General features: G+C 46.2%; 1 protein-coding gene across 1 annotated transcript in view; it reads left to right on the top strand.

Moving 5' to 3' along the window:
- Nucleotides 1-25,270, top strand: part of EHD4 (EH domain containing 4) — an 85,735-nt gene that overhangs the window by 44,868 nt on the left and 15,597 nt on the right. The window contains exon 4 of the mRNA XM_065871130.1: nucleotides 24,098-24,510. Coding sequence (XP_065727202.1) covers nucleotides 24,098-24,510 — 413 coding nt within the window. The remainder of the gene's footprint in view (nucleotides 1-24,097; nucleotides 24,511-25,270) is intronic.

The following is a 25,270-nucleotide window of genomic DNA, read 5'->3' as shown; positions in this document are numbered from 1 at the left end:
AAATTCCTACAAGCTTTTCTTGATTCTTTTCTTGTAGCCAATAAAGAAATGTTTGAGTTCTTAAGATTTTCTAAGTTATTTTCTTGAAGTGGGTGGGTGAAATCTGACCAGGTTCAGTCTTGAGAACGTCCTTTGCCCTGATGATGGCGTCCAGGTTTTTGACTCTACGTGATAAGAAAAGAGCACATTTATCCACACATCCTTATTTTCATTCCCAATCTCTTATTATTCCGGCTCCTGAACTGTTTGCTTCCTAAAATACTGTTAATGTCGTGCTGAACCTAAACATCATCTAGGATTTATTTCTGGACTTGGCATGAACACAAGTGTGTTCCCAACTGTGCGGTACAAACCTCTGGGTTCTGGCTGCAATTATAACGTCCCTGTCTGACAAGGAGAAGACTGTGAAAAATTCTAATGTGGCAGCTGGTGTACTTGTCCATCTACTTAGCACATAAGCATTTGGAAGGTGCTATTTTAGCAGCAAGTAATTATTCCTGTGGTTTCCTGAGAGCATGAGGTTTTGTGTAGCCTTCAACAGACTTGACTTTGATAACAAAAATAGTACAATTTTTCCCTTTTAAAAATTTAAATAACTCTAGAAGAAAAAAACTCTTGATCTGAATTTTCCAACAGATCTACCAGCAGGTCGGACCTAGGACCTAGGACCAGCAGCTTGTCAAATGAAAGTCTAAGGGCATCTTCTTCTGATGTTTAAGCCCTTCTCTCTATAAGCCTTTCTCATTATAAATCAGTGAATAGAACTGAGAAGACAGTGAAAAATAGAAGGGCAGAAAATGTCCTGCTAGTAAAAGCAATCAATGATGATAATGAATGAAACAGAAAAGATCTAACTGTGCTTCAAATAACGTAACAGGCCATAACATTAGCTTCAAAATCATTGATTAATGTCTTAACATTTACATATAGACATCCTTATGTCCTCCTGATTTTGGTAGCATTAAGGAAAGCACTCAAGAATAAAAAAGGCATCTGAATACTGACAGGTACATGTGAGCAGGTCATTTCAAGGATATGCCAACACAGTGGAGGTGCCCAAACATAACATCACAAAATAATTGACAGAAGAGGAAACAGGGAATGGAAATCCAACTGGTAATCATTAAAGATGCTAAAAAAATAGTGATGACGAAAACTGTAATCAGGGAAGTCCAAACACACCTACCTGACACATTTCTTGAGCTTGAAAGACAAAAGACCGGATTTTGAAGGCTGTGCAAGACAGGAGAGAGATCATTTAGAAAGGTCCAGATAAGAGTGACTTCCCCTCTTGTGCTTTGGGAACAGGGAGGACTAGAGCGGAAAACACACATACACGGAGGAATGAGTCTTTTTCCCTAGAAGAGTGAGAAGGCTTGGAGCGAGATATTAGCCAGGTCCAACAGCAGCAGAGGCTCTTCTGAGAAGCACCTGGAGAGCTGAGAGCTGGAGGATGAAGAGGCCAGTGGCTCCCAGGGGCCAGGTGGTTACGGCAGGTGCTTCCTGTACTTCAGGTGGACCACACAGCCCAAGGCTGGACTTCACAGAGTTTCTGACGGGGGCCTGCCGTGCCTGCCGAGTACCCCAGGAGAAGTTCAGGCCTTCCTTGGGTAGTATTATAAATAAGAGTAGAAGTAATCATTAAATAAAGGGGGAGTCGAGGCAGCACTATCCCCTCCTTCATTCTGTTCACCACCACCCAATACAGACACGGCTCAGGACCATCCCAGCATCTCAGACTGCGGTCACCTGAGCTCACTGGACATGTGACCCTCATTACAGGTGCTACTCCTGTCCCTGCCTCCCCATCCTGTGGTTGGTACAGGGTGGTTTTTTGGTTTTTGGTTTTTTTTCAGTTTTATTGAGATAGAATTGACATATGGCACTGTATAAGCTTAAGGGGTACCACATAAGGATTTGACTTATATACATCATGAAATGGTTACACAATAGGTTTAATGAACATCCATCATCTTACACAGATACAACATTAAAGAAATAGAAAAAATTCTTTTCCTTGTGATGAGAACTCAACTTTCATTTATAACATACAGCAGTGTTAATTATCTCTATCATGTTGTACATTATATCACTAGTAGTTATTTATCTTATAACTGGAATTTTTTACCTTTTGACTATCTTCATCTAATTCTCCCTCCTCCCACCCTGGTACAGGGTTTCTTAATTTTTTGTTTTGTTTCTGGGGTTTTGGGTTTACGACTGTTCAGGCTCTCTTAGCTCCTCTCCCTGTCCACAGCAGCTCCTCCCAGCTTTAAGGCATCCCCAGGCTTCATCAGCATGCCCTTCTACCATCGCCCTTGGATCCAGAAGTTGAGCAGACAGGACCCAAGGTGGAGCCTTGAGGTACTCCAATAGAGACTGCCCTCCACGTTGACAGCAGTTCATTAATGAACAAGTTCAGTCGAGATGCAATGAGCTCCTGTGTGCCAGGTACTAAGCTAGGAATTGGGAGCATAAAGATGAACAAGGTACCGCCCCTGCCTTGGAGTTGCTACAGCCTAGTGTGGTCATCTAGCCAGTCACTGATGCACCAAATTGTTCTGAAAGAAAGCTGTCGCCTACATAGAGAATTATTATCCATTCAACAAACACTAGGCAAAAAAGATGGACATGGTCACTGCCCTTATGGAATTTACATTCTGATGGGAGAGTCAGACAAGAAAAGCAGGTAAACAAATGAATAAAATCATTGTAAATAGTGATGAGTGCCAGGAAGGGAATAGATAAGGCATTGAGCTCAATGAGAAGGGGTGAGGTGGGAGGACCACAGTCTCGGAAGGTGGCGGAGGCCTGTGGCTGAAAGTTCAGAAGGCGGCAGCCATGCAGAGGTAGGCAGGTCAAGGTTTTGCAGGTTTTGACTGACCATGTTGTCTATTCAGATATTTTCCACCTGATATATAAAGGATATATAAAAGAGTAGACTTTCAAGTATCAGATATTCACGCATGGATTTCAATTCCTGCATATTCATGTTTTTTTCTGAGGCCTTTTTTTGGAACCTACACTATTCAGTCTGTAAACCCAGAGTCAAACATGTTGCTTTCCTAGGTCCAGTCAAGGGACTGAAGTCCCTGTGGGCTGTCCTATGTCATATAGCGAGAAACACGCGGGCAGGAGAATTGGACTTCCTGGGTTCCAGTTTAGCTCAGCCATCTACCAGCCATGCAGCCTTGGGAAAGTTGTGAATCTCTGTGGGAAATGAGGGTAATAATAGTACCTACCACATAATGCTGTTGTAGCTGAGTTAATACCTAGAAAGCAGAAAATAATACCCGACGTAGCACATAGTAAGTGCTCAGTAAATGTTAGCTGTTATTATTACTCTCACCATCTCAATGTGGTGGTGGTGGTACAGGCCAGAGTTTTCAAAGGCTGAATTTAATATTGGTTGGTACTGGTTTCTTGCCTCTTAAAGTCTTCTGTCTCAAAGTAGGGGAAATTTTTGTCAAGTTATTTGAAATGTGGAATTTGTTGGTCAGGGACTGAATATGCTGTGTTTGGCTAAGTGTTTTTACCTTTTTTCCCCGTACCTTGGTCGTTTTATTGATAATTAGCTTTTAACTTTTGAAATCACATGTCTCTCTCGAAGTGGAAAAGGGACAACACTAGTTGATCATCTGGTTTAAAAAATATTTGGTGGAAAAAGAACTTTAAAATAATGGACAGATATTGTGTGTGTGATCTTTTTGGCACTCCTTTATTTTAGAAGTGATGGTATAAAAAGCAGTGGGTAATAGTAGGGGCGTGCTAGAGACTATTCATTCAACACACATTTATACTGATTGCCTGCTGGGTGCCAAGTACTGTCCTGGGTTCAAAAGGAATGAGGCACAGCCCCTGGCCCTGGTGCACACCCTTGGCTGGGGTGGATGGACCTGCAAACAAGCCACTCTGACCCTGTGCATTACAGGAGTTCTGAACAAGAAGTGGAGTATGGGAAGTAGGCTGTCAGCAAAGCTGCTAAGGGAAGGGACTCTTCTTCCCCTTTTTTAAAAAATCTGCATTTTCTCTCTCTCTCTCTGAACAATTCAGTGGGTTTGTTTGTTTGTTTGTTTGTTTTTGTATATTTACAGAGTTGTGCAACCATCACCACAATGAATTTTAGAAAATTTTCATCACCCCAAAAAGAAACATTGTCCTCATTAGCAATCGCTACCTATTCTCCTCCCCCCAGACCCTGGCAACCACTAATCTACCTTCTGTCTCTGGATTTACCTACTCTGGACATTTCATATAAATGGAATCATACAGCATGTGGCCCTTGTGTCTGGCTCCTTTCACTTAGCATAATGTTTTCAAGGTTCATCTGAGTCAAACAGTGCTTCATTCCTTTTTATGGTTGAATAAAAATTCCATTGTACAGCTGTACCACTTTTTATTCATTCATAAGTTGATGAACATTTGGGTCGTTTGCACTTTTTTGGCTATTTTGAATAATGCTGCTACGATCATTCATGTATGAGTTTTTGTGAAAATGTGCATTCTTGGGGCTTCCCTGGCGGTCCAGTGGTTAAGGCTCTGCATTTCTACTGCAGGGGCCATGGGTGGGTTCGATCCCTGGTCAGGGAACTAAGATCCCACATGGCGCAGGGCGCAGGCAAAAACAAAAGAGAGTGAGAAAACGTATGTTCTTGATTCTCTTGGGTATAAATCTAGGAGCAGAATTGCTGAATCATATGGTAACTCAGTATTTAATGTTTTGAGAAACTGCCAGACTGTTTTCCAAAGTGACTGCATCATTTTATATTTTCATACACCAATTGTGTACGAGGCTTCCAGTTTCTCCACATTCTCATCAACACTGTCATTTTGCTTAGGGCCATCTTCATAGGTATGAAGGGGTATTTCACTGTGGTTTCAATTTGCATTTCTCTAATGGTTAATGATGTTGAGCATCTTTTCATGTGCGTTGTGGCCACTTCTGTATTTTCTTTGAAGAAATGTATATATAGAGGCTTTGCCCGTTTTTAATTGGATTATTTGTCTTTTAATTGTTGAGTTTTAACATTCTTTATTTTTTTAATTTATTTATTTTCATTTTTGGCTATGTTGGGTCTTCGTTGCTGTGTGCGGGCTTTCTCGAGTTGTGGCGAGCAGGGGCTACTCTTCGTTGCGGTGTGCGGGCTTCTCATTGTGGTGGCTTCTCTTGTTGCAGAGCACGGGCTCTAGGCATGTGAGCTTCAGTAGTTGTGGCATGCAGGCTCAGTAGTCATGGCTTGCGGGCTCTAGAGCACAGGCTCAGTTATAGCACACGGGCTTAGTTGCTCTGCAGCATGTGGGATCTTCCTGGACCAGGGCTCGAACCTGTGTCCCCTGCGTTGGCAGGCGGATTCTTAACCGCTGCGCCACCCGGGAAGCCCGAGTTTTAACATTCTTTATATGTCCTATGTACTAGTCAAATATATGACTTGCAAATATTTTGTCTCATTTTCTGGGTTGTCTTTTCACTTTCTTTATGGTCTAACCTGAAGCATTAAAAGTTCTTAATTTTAATGAAGTCTGATTTATCTGTTTAAATTTTTGTCACTTGTGCTTTTGTCCTAACCCAAGCTCATGAAAATTCACTCCTATATTTTTCTAAGAGGTTTATAGTTTTAGCACTTACATTTAGGTCGTTAATCCATTTTAAGTTAATTTTTGTATATGGTGTGACTTTAGGGCCCAACTTCATTCTTTCGCATGTGTGTATCTAGTTGTCCCGGCACCATTTGTTGAAAAGACAGTACTTTCCCCACTGAATTGTCTTGGCACACTTATTGAAAATCAGTTGGCTATAAATGTGGAGGTTTATTTCTGGACTCTCAATTCTATTTCATTGATCTGTATGTCAGACCTTATGATGCAGCTCTCCTTGATCAGAGACTCCAGGTAAATGCATGAGTTCATCAACCCGCAAGGTCAGGGCCGTACAGGATGAGGTGAGGATAAAGTGAGTTGATGTGACATCTTGTCACGGTACCTGTCTGGTGCACAGTCAAGGGAAAGATAACCTGGCTCCCCTAACTATTGTTATTCTCCTCGAGACAATGGAAGGAGGTTGCAAGAACGGGAAGATGTGTGAGCTCAGAACCCTTTGGAGGAATGTGAGTCATGCCTGTGGCTGGAGTGTGTGTATGTGGCGGGTGGATGCACACGTCAGGAGACTGGGTTTATCCTGGAGGCTGCGTGGAATACTGAGGAGTATGAGGTAGAGGATGACATGGTAGAGAATTCTGTAGGAATTCTGAGGAGTAGAACTTGCTTATGTCCACAGGCTCGGATCATGAAGCCATTTTTATATTTAGAGCTTGAGCTCAATGACTTGTCTCTGAGCTTTGTTTGAATTTGGCAGCAACAGAAAAGGGTGCAATCCCCAGTGCCTGGGACTGAGTGCTGATGAATGTGTTGGCAGACCCTGTTTTCTGGCCAGAGCTAAGGCCAGTCTGAGGTTGGGTTGTGAGGTCCTGGACATCACTCGCTTCTTGGGCCTCCAACAGGAAATCCTGCTTTCTTTTTGTTTCGGGGAAGTTTGCTGACAAACACATTCAGACTCCTTTTCCGCCAGTGCCACAGGAAATTCCACACCATGAGTGTGGCTCCTTCTGCCCCTACTGTGAGTGCGTCATGACCGTGACTCAGAATGGCATTTGCCAAGCCCTGGAAGATATCTTTAGTTTTTGTTAATACCTTAAATGCATACTCGATCGTGAGAAATGACTGCTTCTACCCAGACTTTAAACCAACCTAGACTTTTAAATAAAAAACAGTTTTTTTTAATTGGAGAAAGGGTACTTCTCTTACTTCCCATAGAGAGCAGCTCATGATCATAAAACATTTCATAGACATTGGGATGCAGAGATTAATTAGAGAAAAGGTTTGCTCCTTACTCTTTTGAGTGCTAATAATATAGCTGACACTTGCACGGTGCCTTGTTAAGTGTTTTCCATATATTATTAACTCATATGCTCCTTACAAAAGCTGTATGAGGTAGGAACTGCTCTCCCATTCTATAGGAGAGAAGACTGAGACACAAAGAAATTAAGTCCACAGTCCTATAGCTAGCGTGGTAGCCAGTCTCCAAAGATGCCTCTTGCTCCCACCTCTGCCAACCATGAACCATGCCTTCCAGTATTCATGCCCTTGAATCTGGGATGGCCTCTGGCTCACTTTTTGATCAGTAGAATTCAGCAGAAGTGATGCTGTATGACTTCCCATGTCTAAGTCATAAGAAGCCCTGAAGGTTCCACCTGGAGCTCTTGGCATGTTTATTCTCGGGAAGCCAACCACTATTTTAAAAGTCCAGCTGCCCTGAGACCACCATACTGTGAGGGAAGCCCAAGCTAGTCACATGGAGCAGCCGAGAGGCTCAGGCAGCCTCTGACTGGCCCAGCTGAAATAGGAGCAAAGCCGTGGAGGACCAGCTCAGTTGAGCCTTAAGATGATTCCAGCCCCAACTGCCACCTGACTTTCACCTCATGGCAGACCCCAATCGAGACCCACCCAGCTGAGCCCAGTCAACCCTCAGACGGGATATTAACCACAAGAGGCAATGACATAAACACCTCTGCCCGTGTCTGTCTGTCTGTCTGTCTGTCTGTCTGTCTGTCTGTCTCTCTCTCTCTCTCACACACACACACACACACACACACACACACTGAGAAGACAGCAGTGGGGAAAGGTACCACATGGGGCACATTTCCACATAACTGACACTTCTCCCCTATACACACCAAACCTCCTGGTTTTTTTTCCTTTAGTGGTTTTTGGTAGTAGTCTTTGGGAAAGATAGTACATGCTGCCCTGCATTCTCATTCCAAGGGTAGTGGGGGACTTCCCTGGTGGCGCAGTGGTTAAGAATCCGCCTGCCAATGCAGGGGACACGGATTCAAGCCCTGGTCCGGGAAGATCCCACATGCCGTGGAGCAACAAAGCCCATGCAGCACAACTACTGAGCCTGCGCTCTAGAGCCCGTGAGCCACAACTACTGAGCCCGTGTGCAACAGCTACTAAAGCCCGTACACCTAGAGCTTTTACTCTGCAACAAGAGAAGCCACCACAATGAGAAGTACACGCACCGCAATGAAAGAGTAACCCCTGCTCACCGCAGCTAGAGAAAGCCCGTGTGCAGCAATGAAGACCCAACACAGCCAAATAAATAAATAAAATCCTTAAAAAAAAAAAAAAAAAGGGTAGTGGGAAGAGGAAGAAGCAGCTTCCTTACGTTGGATGTCCACCCTGCACCATGCTCTGCTAGGTCCTCTTGGTCCATTGCTCATGCACATACCGTGTGTCAGATACCAGGTGCTTTAGTGTTAACAGCACCAAGATAGACCCTGTTGCTGCTTCCTGAAACATACGGGGATGGAGGGGGGCGGTTGAGGTAGATGGATGAGCTAAAATGCAGAACAAATGAAGTTGACACAAAAACTTGAAGGAAACAATTGCAGAGTCCCACAGCAAGCGTAGTCCTTCTTTTTTTTTTTTTTTTTTTTTTTAATCCTAGTTCCCTGACCAGGGATCGACCCCGTGCACCCTCTGCAGTGGAAGCACTGTGTAGTCTTAACCACTGGACCGCCAGGGAAGTCCTGAGTGGTCCTACTTTAGATGGGTAGTGAGAGGGGGTCTCTCCCTCCGAGGAGGTGGCATTTAAGCTCAGACCTACAGAATGGAGGGGCTGGCCTGGCAGAGAGTTGGGGGAAGGGCATTGTAGGCAAAGGCCAGAGGGAGCGGGCAGGTCAGGGGAGGCTGGAGGCTGGGGAGTGGCCAGGAGGTGGTGAGCAGTGAGGTCAGGAGGGGCTGCTGGTGGGAGCTGTTGGCCTTAGGGAAGCACGCAGATTTTATTCTGAGAGGAACAGAAGGATTATCTTTTTTAACCTTCTCTTGATTGCCCAGAATTATCTCTGTGAACAGCCAGGTGTTCTCACACTGGGCAGTCACAGATCCAGCCCGGCTCTGCCACTCAGTTTCTGTGTGTTCATTTGGTTGGTGGATGGTTGGCTTTCTCTTCCCTTGATGCCAGGTTGTCGCTGTCATTTCTTCTTCTGTCATACCTGTTCTCAGGTACCGTCTCCCCTCTGCTCCCCTTCTACCCTGTAAATGATGCACTGAAGCCCTAGAGCAGTGATTCTCAGGCTCCAGGGAACTTGTTAATGTGCTATTTCCTGGCCTCAAGCACAATTTGGGGGATCTGGAGTGAGATGCAGAAAACTGCGTGTCCAGGGGTTCTGGTGCAGGAGGTCCCCACTTTTAGGAATCTGGGGTAGCGCTGAGCCTGCCCACTCCTATGCTCTCTGCCACCTCCAAACCAGGTGAAAGAAGAGATGATCACAAACTTGGAAAATCTACCAAAATGGACTTGAGCTGTGTCCCACGTCCCTTTCACCAGTGTGAAAGGATAGGGTGGAGGATGTAAGTGGTCGGGGGTGGTCTTTGGGTGGGGTGAGAGGCAGCGCAGCACTGGGCTGGGATCTGTGAGTAACCAACATCTTCCCAGGTGAGGGCTTCGACAGGTAACTTCACCCCACAGTGGTCACCAGGTAATCAGGTGACTCTAGCCTCGTGAGCATCTGACAGGGGCTCCTGGCCTGACACTGCTGTCCTCTGCCTGTGCGTTCACTCCATATAGGAGCACCCCCAAACCATTCTAGACTTCTTTGGAAGTTAGGGTTTTTAGAACCTCTAGAGAAAAATAAGGAGATTTTTTAAAAGATTCTCATTTATATTTTCAAATGTTTAATAACTTCACTGCTATAATGGGGACATTCTTGTTATATAACCTCCATCCCTAATGTTATGTATGGCAAAAGCTCTCTGCCCTACCATCACTGTGCACCCATGGGGGCCCCCCCCCCAGACTGGAGGATAGGAGTGATCGATTGTAAATGCAGGGTTCTAGGTGGCAGAAGAGCAGTATCATATGAGAAACACTGGCCTGGGACATTTTTCCATTTCCCTGGCTCTTCCACTGACCAGCTGGGTGACCTGGGCAAGTTATTCCACCTTTGTGAGCCTTAGTTTCCTCCTCTGTAAAATCATGTCAATACCTAAGTGGTCCATGGGCATTAGCTCTGAAACATGCTCAGAGTGAGAGGACCCAGAGTGGACAGAGGGCAGGTTCAGGTGCCCGTGCTGGTGGGGAGGCATCTCCAGCTAGTGGACGTAGAAACATGCTGAAAATAGCGGCGCTTTCAGGGCATCTTTGTTTTCTATCATTGTGGGCCCTTGGAGGAGGCTGACCTGAGCTCAAATCTCAGCACCCCTACCTTACTGTGGGACCCTCTGAGCCTCAGTTTACACTTTTATAAAGTGAGGAAACCCACCCCCACCCCAGTTCTTGGAAGATAAGGCGACATAACATGTACAGGCCATTTGGCATACAGTCGTATTGAAGAACTGTTGGTGATGGTAGTCTTGTTCACTTCCTGGAACTGGGGTGGTCCCCAAAAGACCCACCAGGATCGCAGGGTCAGCTCGGCCAAGTGCCCCAGAATTACCCCAGAGAGTAGATCTCACCCCCCACCACTTACATCCTCCGCCCTATCCTTTCACACTGGTGAAAGGGACGTGGGACACAGCTCAAGTCCATTTTGGTAGGTTTTCCAAGTTTGACGGCAGAGAGCACAATAGACATGACAGTAGATCTGTAGAAAGGGTGCTGAGAGAATGCAGCCACGCAATGCCGTTGCGGGGAACCTGCTTCAGAGAATGACCCAGAGGAGGTGTCCTCTCGTGTCAAGGGCCCCCACTCTTGTCACGTTTCCAGTTCTTTTTGCCATAATCCTCTTTCTGGTGTCTGGGGGTATTTCTCACATGTGCCGTGACCCTTTCCTCTAGAAACCTCCAATTCATCAGGATTCTTTTCGTCTCTTTCTCAAAACCATCCCCTGTTCGAATCCAAATCACGATGCAAAGCACAAGTCAGACCACTTATTCAGCGTTTCGCCTGTCTCAGGTACTCTTCGGAAGTACCACTGTTTTGTGTGGATGTGTGCACGTGTTGAGATGAAAAATTCAAGTGACAGTTAAATGGTGAAGAACATTTGTCCCATCCACGTTCCCACTTCCTCTCCTAGAGCAAAACCCAGCAGCAGCCTCTTGGGCTTCCTCTGAGTAAGAAGGTCCTCTGCTCACTGCTCTGCACCAAGATTTTTCCACTTAGTAAATCTTGGAGCGCAGCCAGGTCGGGACTTTAGAGCTGCCTCCTTCGTATTCTATCATATAGCTGTGCCAGAATTCATAGCTGGTGTCCTTTGGATGGATGACGTTCAGACGGTTTCTAATCTTTTTTTTTGCGGTATGTGGGCCTCTCACTGTTGTGGCCTCTCCCGTTGCGGAGCACAGGCTCCGGATGTGCAGGCTCCGGACGCACAGGCTCAGCGGCCATGGCTCACGGGCCCAGCCGCTCCGCGGCATGTGGGATCTTCCCGGACCGGGGCACGAACCTGTGTCCCCTGCATCGGCAGGCGGACTCTCAACCACTGCGCCACCAGGGAAGCCCGGTTTCTAATCTTTTACTGTTACAGACAGTGCCACAGAATACAGACAGTTTTGCACATACAGTGCAAGTATATACAGTTTGCACAGTCGTGTAACTGTAAGATACACTCCTAGCAGTGGCATTGCTGGATCAAAAGGAACTGTGGTCTTTTTACTGTGTTAACTGGTGCCAGAATGCCCTCTCTAGAAGATGTGCCCGTTTACATTCCCACCAACAATACAGAAGTGCCTGTCTCCACACATCCTCCCCAATTTAGGGCATTACCGATTTTGTTTTCATCTTCGCTTTATCTTTGCATTGTCTGATAGGTGAATGGCATCTCATTATAATTCTAATTTCACTTCTCACTGTTCTTGTGGTTGAGCATCTTTTCATATTTACAGATCTTCTCAAAGCAGTTCCTTTCCGGAGATATTTGACCATTTTGAAATACTGTTGGTAACTACATGGACTTTCATTTAATTAAATAAATGAGTCTTTTTTTTAAATAAAGACCCCAATGTGGGCTTACCTGGTCCCCCCTGACTTGATCTGTCTTCCTATCTGTGACATAATCTCAGAAGTAACTATCTCTGAGTAATGGTTTGGCTTTCGGAGTGGGTTAGCTGATAACTTAGTTGCTGGAGCTGGTGTTCATTGACTGGCTGTTGTCCAAATGCTCACAGAACACTCACTGCACGCTGGGAATGTTTAAAAGGAGAAACAGGGCAGGGCAGGGGGTCGGGTCAGAGGTCACTTGCAAGTCATTTGTTGATCCAAAGTTGTCACCCTCTGGGTTTAACATTTCTCTGCGGAAAATTATGACTTGAAGAAACATTGTCTGTTTGCCCTTCTGAACCACAAAATGACAAGAGGCATTGTCCAAGTTGAAGCCTTGTTTGTAAATATTTGGCCTCATCACACTTGGGTGGAGTCTATATACCATTGGCATTTTTTTTTTTTTTTTTTTTTTTTTTTTTTGGCGCTACGCGGGCCTCTCACTGTTGTGGCCTCTCCCGCTGCGGAGCACAGGCTCCGGACGCGCAGGCTCAGCAGCCATGGCTCACGGGCCCAGCCGCTCCGCGGCATGTGGGATCTTCCCGGACCGGGGCACGAACCCGCGTCCCCTGCATCGGCAGGCGGACTCTCAACCACTGCGCCACCAGGGAAGCCCTACCATTGGCATTTTGCCTCAAGAAAATCCAGTACAAGTACAGACTGCCTTTGTCTGATTTATAGACGTATTGTACGAGACCTTCTTCCCTGAGGTGCACAAAGCCCACTTGAAAATGAGGAAGGGGCAATTTCCACGTGCATGACACTTGATTCCTGGATTCTATTAATTATAGTATTAGAAGGTTGAATCTGATGACTTCCTCAGCATCCTTGAAAGTCTCAAATTCTGTGACTTTTCCTCTGGTAATTTCTTTCAGCATAGAGGAGTTTGGAATTCAATGGCAAGGACATTAATCTTTCAGGGCAACTAACTGCTGCTATGGAAACATGCAAGGACCTTCGGATCAGCCCAAGATGCCATAGCACACGAGTCCAGTGGAATGAATATAATGAAATGAAATGTGTTCCTTGCTAATCTTATCCCCTAGAGTTAGTCACTGAACATTCCTGTAACCATCCAGATGGTTTTACATTCTTATGCTGGTAATGGAACTTGATGGTATCTACTAACAGGCACTAAATGGATTTTCCTGAGAATTTGACATTTTGTTTCAGAAAAGCTTGATATTCAGAACCACCGTATATATCTTTAAGATTTGAAGGAATCCATATTGATCATCTGACCCATCTGATAGATGTAGAAACTGAGGCCATCTAAAGTGAAGTGGCTGAACCAGGCTCCAGGACATGTAGGTTTTTCCTAGTAGATTTTCACCAACTTCTCTCTCCAACAAAGAGCCTCAAATGCCGTGTACTATTGCTGTCTTTTTCTAGGGCTCAGACCTGCTTCTTAACCTAATTTTTAACCTGAAATGGAAAATGAAATATGAAACCCAATTTTCCCTTTGGCTTGGTCACATGACCAGAAGCAGCCACGTTCACCGTGCTAAATGTTCAGGTAGAGCCTTTCTCAGTTCCCCATCTGTCCATGGTATGCTGTGATTTCGTGACGTGCGGGCTCTTCGGGGTCACGTGGCACCATCTGCCCCATCGTTATCTTCACAACATCCCCCAGAGGAAGGAGAGACAGGCTGTGGGGCTAGCTTGTTTATTTTAGGAGGAAACAGGCACAGAAAAGTTAATTCACAAGGTCTTGGACTAAATTCCAAAGGGAGAGGAGTGGGAAGAGAAGCTAGAGGATAAACAACACCAAGCCCACCCCAGGACAGGCTCGGTCCTTGGTTTAATTTAAAATGTGGTGTGTTCAGTGGCCAGACCACCCTCAGGCCAGGCACGGGGAGGCAGGGAACTCTGTAACTGTGGGGATATTCTTGCAGCCAGTTACATTCTCCAAGCGGTGACCATCACCGTCTGAAAACTTTGAGGGGAACACACATTGAACCTCCACAAAAAGAGGTGACTGCTGTGCAGATGTGGAGGCTGCGGTGTCCGTCCTCTCTGAGAGTCTTGTTGGATCCGGGAAGGGGCTTAGTATCAGCTCACCCCCATGCCACCCACCCCCAACTGTGTGTCTGGTCAGCTGCGAGGAGGAGAAAGCCGGCTGGAGATGAGAGGGGAGGTGGGGAGGGAGGCAGGAGCAGTGTCCGTAATTATTGCACACCTGCGTGTTCCCGCTGCTCTTCGGGCACAGCTGAAGGGGGGCTGCCTCTGTCCACAGCGGGGCGTGTAGCAAAGACACCACCCGCAGGGTTTCTTGAGATGGCAGTAAGCTGGAAAGCACTAGAAATCCAGACCCTAGTTGTAAACACCAGTACAGAAGCAAGGGAATGCCACCTCAATAATATTGCTAGCCCAGTCCTATATGGGCCAATGATTTTTTCCATGTTTATTTTTTTAATTACAAAAATAATATATGTTCATCATAAAACACTTAAAAACTACTTTTTAAAAGAACGAAAAGAAGAAAATAAAAATCACTTCTAATCCCACCATCGTGGTGTACACACAGTGCAACGCAGTGGATAAAATTGCAGGCTCTGGGATCAGATTCCCTGGGTTTGAATCCTGGCTCCCCTGGGAAATAGCTGTGAGGCCTTGGGTTAAGTTTATTTTTTTTTCTGAGGAATATTTATTGAGCACCTACTATGTTCAGTGGTAGATCCTGGGTGTAAGGTGGTAAACGGAATGAGCAGTGTTGTTTGCCCTCAGAATTTGGTCGTATAATCACCAAATAAATATATCATTATAGAGAATAAGTGTTATGAAAGAAACATCACTGATGCTGGAAGAATATGTCACAGGGAAGCTGACTTAGTGTACAGTGTTCTACGTTAGGCTTTTGGGTTCTAGACATGATGACAGTCTCATCTAGAGGACAGGCTGTGGCAGAGAACACACCCTCTCCGGAGGTGGGGAGGTCCAGCTCCGCTAGGGTTGGGGAAGGCCTCCTGCGGGGAAGTGCCCCAGAGGGATGGGTAACTGGTGATGGGAAAGAGGGAAGGCATCCCAGGCACAAGAGAAAGTCAGAGGCAGGGAACTGCAGGATGCTTTGGAGGAGCAGCAAAGAGCCCAGTGTGGCTTTTGGGGTGGGGAGGATAGTTTAGTATGAGAACTGTGAGAAAAGGCTGGTCCGGTAAGCTGGGGCTAGTCGCCAAGACTCTGTAGACATTTATGCTAGAAGTAATCAGGGACTCACAGTTGGGGAGATTATCTGAGTTCTGAGAAGGGGTGAGGATCATTTGAGGGCTGGATGGCAAAGGACAGAGCCCGGGCACAGGAAGGGCAGTTAAGGGTACTGCCAGCACTCTCAATGCTGTCTGGACATTCTGTGCTGGACAACTGACTAGGTGCTGGAGGGACACAAAGATGGACATGACACCTTGGGGAACTCTGGGAGAGGGGCCGGTGTTACACAAACCAACACCGTAGGTGCTGGGGAAGGGGTATGAATGCCCTGCTTGCAACGGAGCTGCTAGCTCTGGGAGGAGCAGGCCAGGGCCCCGCCAAAGAGGAGGAGAGGTCTGAGCAGAGTCCTGGGCTGTGGCCTTGCCCACCCCAAGAAGGGCACTAAGGGCAAGGGCAGAGAGAACCTGGCCTCGGTCTGAATGTCCTCCATTATCTTGCATCCTTTTATTGACACACATTTTGTTTAAAACTCACGTAATAGGAAACTTGGCTTTGGGAAGAAACTGAAGCATTTTTTTCTGTTGTTCTATTAAAAATAGCCTACCAAATTTGCTTCCTCAGGGTCCCCGCCCTGTGTTTACCTGAGCCAGGCGGCCACTGCTGAAACCTCAGATGCCGTTTCCTGGTGGGTCTTTTCAGCAGGGATGGTGACCACGGTCTCCACAGGGCTGTGACGGAAGCCCCTGATTGGGTGGAAAGGGCCCCTTCCTTCCTGCCTCCCCCCGTTGTTCCCAGAACGTGGAGCCAGGAATGCCAAGCTGGGATCTTCCACAGGACAAAGTCTCTTTCCCAGCTCGCAAAGCTATATAGCTTTGGGGTCCTTTTGCAACGATAGAAAGTGTATTTTTAAACAACTGGACTGATTACATCTCTGTTTTGTTCCGGACTGTTAAAAGTTCCATTGGAAAGTCTTATAGAATTAAAATGTCTGTAATTGAATGATGAATTTTTAACATGTATCGAGCATCATGGGGACAGTTCTATTATTGTGTCGACTCCTGTGCCCTCCACGGACACTCTTACCTGCACACATACATACACTACACCCACATGCAAGCTCACCTGCACGCATGCACACACACACACACACACACACGCCCAGATCTGTGTGCACCCTGGGCCTTGTTGCATTCTGCCCAGCTGGAACTGATTCTCATAAACTCAAAACATTCTCTTCCCTGATCTGTCAGCATGAAAGGCTCTTTAATCACCTTGGCCACGAGGCAAGGCACTGTGAAATTACACGACTCTCAAAGTTTCATGGACAAGCCAAGTTTTACATTAACCTCTGTGGTTAAGACTATTTCGACTGTTGCTAAATCCAGCTCCATACATGGCCAGATTTGTGACATAGTTCCCTGATGAACAGATTTCAACTTCCTGATCTACTCAGCAGTTTGTGGAGATGTATATGTTCAAACAAGTTTGGCAGCCTTGGATTTTTTCCTTTCTTTCCTTCTCCCTTTTTCTCCTTTTCTTTCTTCTTTCCAGCCTTCTGTCCATCCTTTCTTCCTTTCTTCTCTTTTCCTTTCTTTCTTAGTTATTTATTTTTACTTTTTAAGTCAGTTTTATTGAAGTATAGTACATTATAATGCACTCACTTTAATTGTACAGCTTGTTGATTTTTGACAAATTTGCAAATTTACTCATGTACTCGTGTTTCTCGTGTAACCACCACCATCTTCAAGAAATAGAAACTTTCTGTCACCCTGAGAAGTTCCTTCTTCATTTGTGCCACTTTGCAGTCAGTCCCAGCCCCATCCTCAGCCACAGGCAACTCCTCATCTGCTCTCTGTCACTGTAGCTTAGCTTTGCCTGTCCTAGAATTTAATATAAATGGAATCGTACAGTATGTGCTCTTTAGTGCCTGGCTTCTCCCACTCGGCATGTTTCTGAGATTCACCCGTGTAGATGCATGTGTCAGTAGCTCATTCCGTTTATCACTGAGTAGTAATCCACTGCATAGAGGCACCGCAGTTTATCCATTCACCTGCCAAAGGACATTTTAGATTATTTCCAGTTTGGGGCTATTCAGGGTAAAGCTAGCAGCCTCATTTTTATGGTAGTATGTCCCTCAGCAACAGTTCCAAGCACATCCTAGGCACTTGATAATTATTAATTAATCCATTAAAAAAAATTTGTATTTGAAATGTCTTGTTAAATTCCAAGATGTTTAGTGTATTTTCGATTTCCAGAGAGACATGTTCAAAAAGATTGTGTCAAGCAGGGAAGTTTAGGGGAATTCCCTGGTTGTCCAGTGGTTAGGACTCTGCTTTCACTTCCGAGGGCCTGGGTTCGATCCCTGGTCGGGGAACTAAGATCCTGTAAGCCGCGACATGCGGCCCCCCAAAAAAGGGGGCATTTTGAACATTTTCCCACAGAAAACACTGAGTCAGTGTAGGAAGCAGGGTAGGAAGGGCCCCCCGCTCAGGCATTCCCGGCCCAGTTGAGAGACACCTGTGAACTAATGGAGTACAGTTCTCTGGGTGTCTAGGGGCACGCTGCGGGAGCCCAGGAGGGCTGGAGGGCACAGTTGGGTTTCTAAGGCTGAGTCAGAGCTGTAGTGTTTCCACTCAGAAGTAGGCACCAGGTGGACAGTGCTGTCCAGACCAAAGACAGCTCAAAATGTAAGGACACTATGTAGGCCAAAAAGACAGCAGCCAAGGGCACGTTCAATCTGAGGGCCACTGGTTTTCCATGTTGTTTTAAGTGGTAGCTTCGTCACAGACCTACTTAGCATAGTGTGGCTGACTGTAGCAGTGACAGGGCTCTGACCGCCCTCTGTAACAGAATCTCTGGGGCACTTCATTGCTCTCTGCCCGTTGAGTACGAGAATGTTTGCCCCGAGCTGTCCCAGCCAGCGCAGGTGTGCACAGGCCTTTCCTAAGCCAGAGGGGAATCCTGTGGTTGGAACCATCGCTCTGTTTCAGGATTAACCCAGGGTCTTTAAGACCAGCTGGTAGAACTCCTTCTGTCTCACAAGCAAGGAAAGAAAGGCCACTAGCTCTATTCGTAAAATATGAATGGTTTGTGCTCGGTAGGTATATTCTATTAGCTATTTTCTGAGCACTGATTCTCTCACTTGGCTCAAGCATCATTGCATTGTCACCTTTACCCTAATTAATTTTGTTTTCTCTATGACTGCAGACTATACCTCACCCCAGCCAGGCATCCTTCAGCAAATATTTATTGTGCCCCCGCCATGCATTGGGGACCAGATACGAGGATTTTTAAAATAACCAGTAGATAACATCTTGGAGAGCTTTCTAGGTGCCAAGATGATTCTAAATGCTTCACATACATTAACTCCACAGCCCCATGAAGTATATGGATACTATTATTAGCCCCATTTTACAGATGAGGAAATGAGGCACAGAGAGGTTAAGTAACATGCCCAAGGTCACAGAATTAGTAAGTGATGGAGATAGATTAGATCCCAGGCAGCCTGAGTCCAAAGCCCACAATGATAATCACTGTCGTGTGCCGCCATGAGGAAGATGTGGTCCCTGCGGTTAAAGAATTTATGATCTAATGAGAGAGCCCTGTATATCCATTGGATTATAATCCACTGTGTAAAGTTGTTTAGTAGGAGAATAAGCAAAGGACTCTGGGAGCTCAGAAGGGGGAGTAACTGAGTCCACCTTTGTGAGGGAGGGGGGCAGAATTAATAATGAAAGTTTATATTTATTGAAAGTTTACTAAGTCTCAGCATTGTGCTGAGCATGTTAAAAGCATTTTCTTTTTTTTTTTTTTTCTTTTTTTGCGGTACACAGGCCTCTCTCACTGTTGTGGCCTCTCCCGTTGCGGAGCACAGGCTCCGGACGTGCAGGCTCAGCGGCCATGGCTCACGGGCCCAGCTGCTCCCGCTCCACGGCATGTGGGATCTTCCCCGACCGGGGCACAAACCCATGTCCCCTGCATCGGCAGGCGGACTCTCAACCACTGCGCCACCAGGGAAGCCCTAAAAGCATTTTCTTATGCAGTCATTCAACAACCTGGTTTTACAGATGAGAAAATTGGAGGTTACAGAAGTTAAGTAACATGTCACTCAAGCTTCCTCCAGGTGTCTTGAAGAATGACGAGGATTTGGGCTAGATTTCTAGGTCCTAAGCCAGAGGAGAAGGGCTTGCCAGGGCCTAGGCCCAGCGTGAGCAAAGATGGCAGAGCTTTCATGAATTTTAAAATCCGTCTTCAAATAAGCAGATTTAAATTCTGTGTTTCCTCAGTTCTGTGCTGTACCATCTAACCACATATTGGTAACTTTTTAGAATAAAAAGAAACTATTTTAAATGTGTTTTGTGTTACCGACCAGCAATAACAGACACATCTTTGCCATCCCATATGCCTTGGTCTTCATTCTAAGGCAGTGATCCTCAAACTTTACTGGGCATTACAATTGTCTGAAGAGCTTATAAAATGCCGGTCACCCTTTTCTACTTTGAAATAAAAGTGCCAGAGGACAAGAAAGCAAACTCTTAAGTTTACTGAAGAACTGCATGCATAAATATTTCTAATATTATATTTTGAAGTTACTACATAGTTCATTTCCCTTGTGCCTAAAATATAATCTTTTCTATTCAGAATGATGACCAGTCCTCAGTGGAAACCATAAATCATTGCAGGCTTCAGTTTCATTCACCATCCTATGCTTACTAAAGCCAGAATAATGTATAAGTGTGTTGTAGAGGCTTTGTAAACAACTCTCATTTAGCCAAAAATAAAATTAAATCTGTATACTCTAAAAAGTAATAATAAAGTAAAATAAAATGCAAGTCACCAAGCCCAGCCCCAGGGATTCTGATTCCATGGTTCTAGGGAGAGGCTAGGAGTCTAAATTTTAACAAATCCCATACTTGATTCTGATGCAAGACCAGGCTTTGAGAATCAGTGGTCTCTAGGTCCTTTTGAATAATTTTCCTTCAGCAGGCAAACTAAATAACATATCATTAAACTAGATCCTTTCTTTAAAATCAGCTGGAACAGGCTTCCCTGGGGCCACAGTGGATAAGAATCTGCCTGCCAATGCAGGGGACACAGGTTCATTCCCTGGTCCGGGAAGATCCCACATGCCGCAGAGCAGCTAAGCACATGTGCCACAGCTACTGAGCCTGCGCTCTAGAGCCCGCGAGCCACAACTACTGAAGCCCGCGCACCTAGAGCCCGTGCTCCGCAACAACAGAAGCCACCGCAATGAGAAGCCCGCGCACTGCAACGAAGAGTAGCCCCCGCTCACCGCAACTAGAGAAAGCCCGCGCACAGCAACGAAGACCCAACGCAGCCAAAAATAAATAAATGAATAAATAATTTTTTAAAAAATCAGCTGGAACTTTTTGGTAGGTATTTGGTACCTTTCTTATATCATGAAGGTATAAGAATTGAGAAGACCTATTCAGCCTTAAAATGGAAGGAAATTCTGATACATGCCATAACATGGATGAACCTTGAGGACATTATGTTAAGTGAAATCAATCAGTCACAAAAAGACAAGTACTGTATGATTCCACTTATATGATGTATTTAGGGCAGTCAAATTCATAAAGGCATAAAATAGAATAGTGGTTGCCAGGGGCTGGGGGAGGAGGGGATGGACACATTGTTTGGCGGGTACAGTTTCAGTTTGGGAAGACGAAAAGCGTTCTGGAGATGGATGATGGTGATAGTTCCACAACAATATGAATGCACTTAATGCCACTAAACTGTACACTTAAAAATGATAAAATAATAACAACAACTGTATGTGGGGAAAAAATTGAGCAGACCAACCTCTCCTGGCTTTGATAATTCTTTGCTTTCTTCTGAGACACTTGGTGATTTTTTCCACCTTTGATTGTGTTGCCTAATGTGTAACAAGCAATCCTTTTACACCTGCTTGATGACAAACAAAACAGTTCTACTTCCCTATACTACTTAATCTTATTAAGCTTTCAACATTACTTTAAAACAGAAGAATACGGACATGCAGCCATTCCTCCCAAGATGAGTACTGGCTTCACTTATAGTAAACTAACATCTGGCCATTCCGTTTCCAGTAACTTTTTATTTCACTGAAGCCTTAGAATGAAGTCTTTTTAAAAATAACTATTAGGAACCCAAATTTAAGTTAAAGTTTAAACACATGAGGTACTATTGAGGCCAACTGCTGAACCCAGGTGGCCCTTGGAGGAGGAGAGACGTGTCTGCATGGCTAGATTTGCACGGTGCACGCACATGGGGGAGGTGACAGCTATTGGAGTGGCAAGTTTCTTTTGGCACTGATTGTAAGAGCATCTAGAGTTTGGAAATATTCAAATGTGGGGATAGATTATTTACCAGTCATGGTCCTTGGTAGCAAACCAAAGAAGCTGATTCTGACTAACTTAAGCAGAAAAGGAATTTTTCAGAAAATCAGGCTGTTCGCAGAATTGATGGGAAAGTTGGAGAGCTGGGCTCAAAAACTAGGTTAGGAAGCTACCATCACTGTCTAAACTCAGCCACCTCTGCCAGAAATAAATTCTCATGTTCCCTGTGTCTTTGCATCATTCCCTCAAGATTCAACACCACCCTCTGGTAGGAGATGATTGTCTGATTCTAGATCACCTACCTGTACCCCAACCTGCTAACGAGTGGGGCAAAAGTCTGTCTGCCACGCCTTCAGCGTCTGTGGCCCCCGAGGGACCCTCCCGCAACCCCCACCGGACAGGAAGGGCGTTCAGCGAAATACAACTCGTGTCCTCTCCAGTGTGCACTCTGGACACAGCCTTTTCTTTCATCTGTTTGTGAACCTTCAGTTACCAAGTGAGAGAGGATTTGGGTCAGAGAGATAAGTTGATCATCCCTATTGGAAAAGTAAATCCACAAGCAGGGCCCTCAGTGGGTGGTTCCGAAATGCCCTCCCGGTGCCCAGGGAACAGCACCATCTTTCATCTGCTGAGGATCTGCTACCTGGGATCCGGGCTCTCTGGCACACAAGTCAGCTTCGAATGACAGAACCTGTGTTACCTTCGGAGGAGGTTTGTTCTAGCCTCAGAGGGACAGAACTCGAGTGGAATCTTGACTCTGTATATCCACATACTACTCTGTGACCCGTTCAATAGGTCTTTGATTTTCCTCTGATCTAAACTGGCTACTGACAGCAATGAAAATAAACTCTGGCCCACGTTCCGGGAACTACCTTTGTCCTCCTTGTCCCCAGTGGAGTCAGGGAGTGATGCAGAGAGAAAGAGAAGTGAAAAGCCTGAGCTGGCAGCATACGCACATGTGTGATGACATAAAGCCCCGCGTTTGGGGGCTGTGGTTTCCTCTGGAGAAGAGGTTGAGGCTAGGGCTTAGGGAGGGATGCACAGAGGGCTTCAGCATTTCTGAATGTTTTCTTTATTTAAATGTGTCTGAATCCAGTTTGCTTGTCCACCTACTCCCCTTACACCTGTTCTTCAATTCATGGAAACTTTAGTCCACGGACCCCCTTTATTTCTGCCTAATAGCTCATTCTCCTTTAGACACTTTGTCATCTACCTTAGATGCCTCACTCCCTCCATCCCCAGAGTCAACCAGAATCCCAAAACTGGTGTAACTTATTTTTTTCTGTGCTGTAGTATGTATCCATAGGCTGTTGAGTGGTGCTTTGTTTTTTACATTGTAAGTGAATGTTCTCAAACTGTACATGTCCTTTTGAAGCTGATTTTTTACTCACCAATTTGTGAGAGATTTGCCTGTGCTGACAAGTGAAGATCTAGTTCATTCGCACTGCTGTGTGGTATTTTGTTGTATAAATAAACTAGACTTCCATTTTCTTAAGTATGTGAAGCAAACAAGACCAAGTGTCAACATTTCTTAAAGGTACAAGGTGGGTATATCATCCTTCATCGCATTATTCTCTAGACTGTTATATGTGTTTGGAAGTTTTCAGAATCTAAAGAAGAGCCAAGGGCACTAAAGTAGGGTCAGGAAGAATCCCATCTGGGTTCTGATCGGGCTGCACTGAGGCTCTGATTCCAGAGCTAATCAGACTGAGAATAAAAATAAACCTGTGGAACTGGCCCCTCTTGTTTGCTTCTCGTGGGACTTGCCTCCCTGGAGAAATGCCTGAAAATCTTGACCACAAGCGCAGAGGAGTGTTGATTTAGCTGCATGATTTGGAGTGTATTGGTACGTGGCCAAAGTGAACCAGACAGAATTGTCATGGGCCTGCTCGTTTTTAGAAAGAAATTGGCGAGAGACCATTTCTCGGAATGGCTGTGAGACACAATTTTTAAAATATTTACAACATACTTAGGATATAAATAGTCCAAATGATAAATATAGGTCACAGTTTTGGCCAGGCCAACCTTTGATCTCCTTAACACTCTTAAAAACTTAAAGAGAAGGCGATTTCTCTTTTGTGGTACTTCCTGGACACCCCATGGGACTCCAAGTGGCCTCTAGGTTTTCTTCCTTCTCCAGTTCTGGAACTTTCAGAAAGGTGAGACTTTGACAGAAATTAAGAGCTTTTGACCCATGGCCTGCATTTTTTACAGAGCCATTGATCAGTTTTGCCGTTGAGCCAAAAGACTGTACTAGGTGAAACAAGAGACTCCTGGGGGACTAAATGGAATTACACGTATGGAAGTAAGCATTGCCCAATCAAAGTGACCACGAGCCCCTCTATATCCCCTATTTCGTCCCATGGAAGGGCTCCCAGGGTCCCCAGCATTAACTCGATGCATCCAGCCCAGAGGGCCCCATTTGAAATGATTTTCAGGTCATGAGGCCTCCCCTGCCTCCAGCTTGGAGACGGGGCTCTCTCCTCGGCAGCTGCTGGAGACCCAGGTGGTTCCAAGCCCTCCCGGCAGGCGTGTCCCCCGCAGCAACCGCCTGCACTGATGTGCCCTTCCCTCCCCACAGGGTATGACTTCTGCCAGGTCCTGCAGTGGTTTGCTGAGCGGGTGGACAGGATCATCCTGCTCTTCGATGCGCACAAACTGGACATCTCAGACGAGTTCTCGGAGGCCATCAAGGCCTTCCGGGGCCAGGACGACAAGATCCGCGTGGTGCTGAACAAGGCTGACCAAGTGGACACGCAGCAGCTGATGCGCGTCTACGGGGCCCTCATGTGGTCCCTGGGCAAGGTCATCAACACTCCCGAGGTGCTGCGCGTCTACATCGGCTCCTTCTGGGCGCAGCCCCTGCAGAACACTGACAACCGCCGGCTCTTCGAGGCTGAAGCCCAGGACCTGTTCAGAGACATCCAGAGCCTTCCTCAGAAGGCGGCGGTGCGCAAACTCAATGACCTCATCAAGCGAGCGAGGCTGGCCAAGGTAAGCCGGAGACCCCCCACGGCAGCCTCTGCAAGGGACCCTCCCCACACTCTCCTCACTTTGCCTCTTTCAGTCAGCAACTGCTCAGCATCCCTGGGCCAGGGCTGGGCAGCCTGGTCTGGGGGAGGAGGGGGTGCAGAACCCCCCGTTACAGAATGGGGAGCTGGGTGTGACTGGGGTGTGGACACTGTGCTCTGAGGAGGGGGCCTCGCCGGGGCGGGATGGGGAGCAGGGAGGGCTCCACGGAGGATGACTTCCGGGCGGGTGACCAGCCGTCCAACCCCTCCTCGTGGCTCGTCATCGCCGCCCTTATGCCAGCATGCTCACAGGGCAGCATCCCTCCTATGTCAAAAGAGACGCCTCCCCGGCGGCCCAGCCCCACCCATAGTCGCTGGTTCTGCTCTTTTCCTCTCTGCTCAGCTGCCCACCCAGTGTGTGCTCATGCCCTCCTCCCATGCGGCCCAGCTAATCTGCAGTCACCTGTGCTCTGTGAGTCACTGCTGTTTGAACTTTTCTTCTCAGTACCATCTGCTTCCTTCCCGAACTACAGCCACTTTTGTTCCAGTTCTGCAAGCCTTGTAAATCCACTGATTTATAGCTCTCCTGACATGATTTCCCTCCCCTGCTCGTCCCGGGTGGCAGGAAGTCCGTTTTTGCCCATTTAGTGACCGCCCACCCCCCAGCGTGTGGTCTTTCTCTCCTCCAGCTGATTCAGCTGAACTTTACCTTCAGTGTATGTAGTACCCAACGTGATTTTATA

Source organism: Phocoena phocoena, chromosome 2 (genome assembly GCF_963924675.1).
Source record: "Phocoena phocoena chromosome 2, mPhoPho1.1, whole genome shotgun sequence".
Lineage (NCBI taxonomy): Eukaryota > Metazoa > Chordata > Mammalia > Artiodactyla > Phocoenidae > Phocoena > Phocoena phocoena.
The sequence above is the reverse complement of the archived record's forward strand: the minus strand, read 5'-3'. Positions and strand labels throughout refer to the sequence as shown.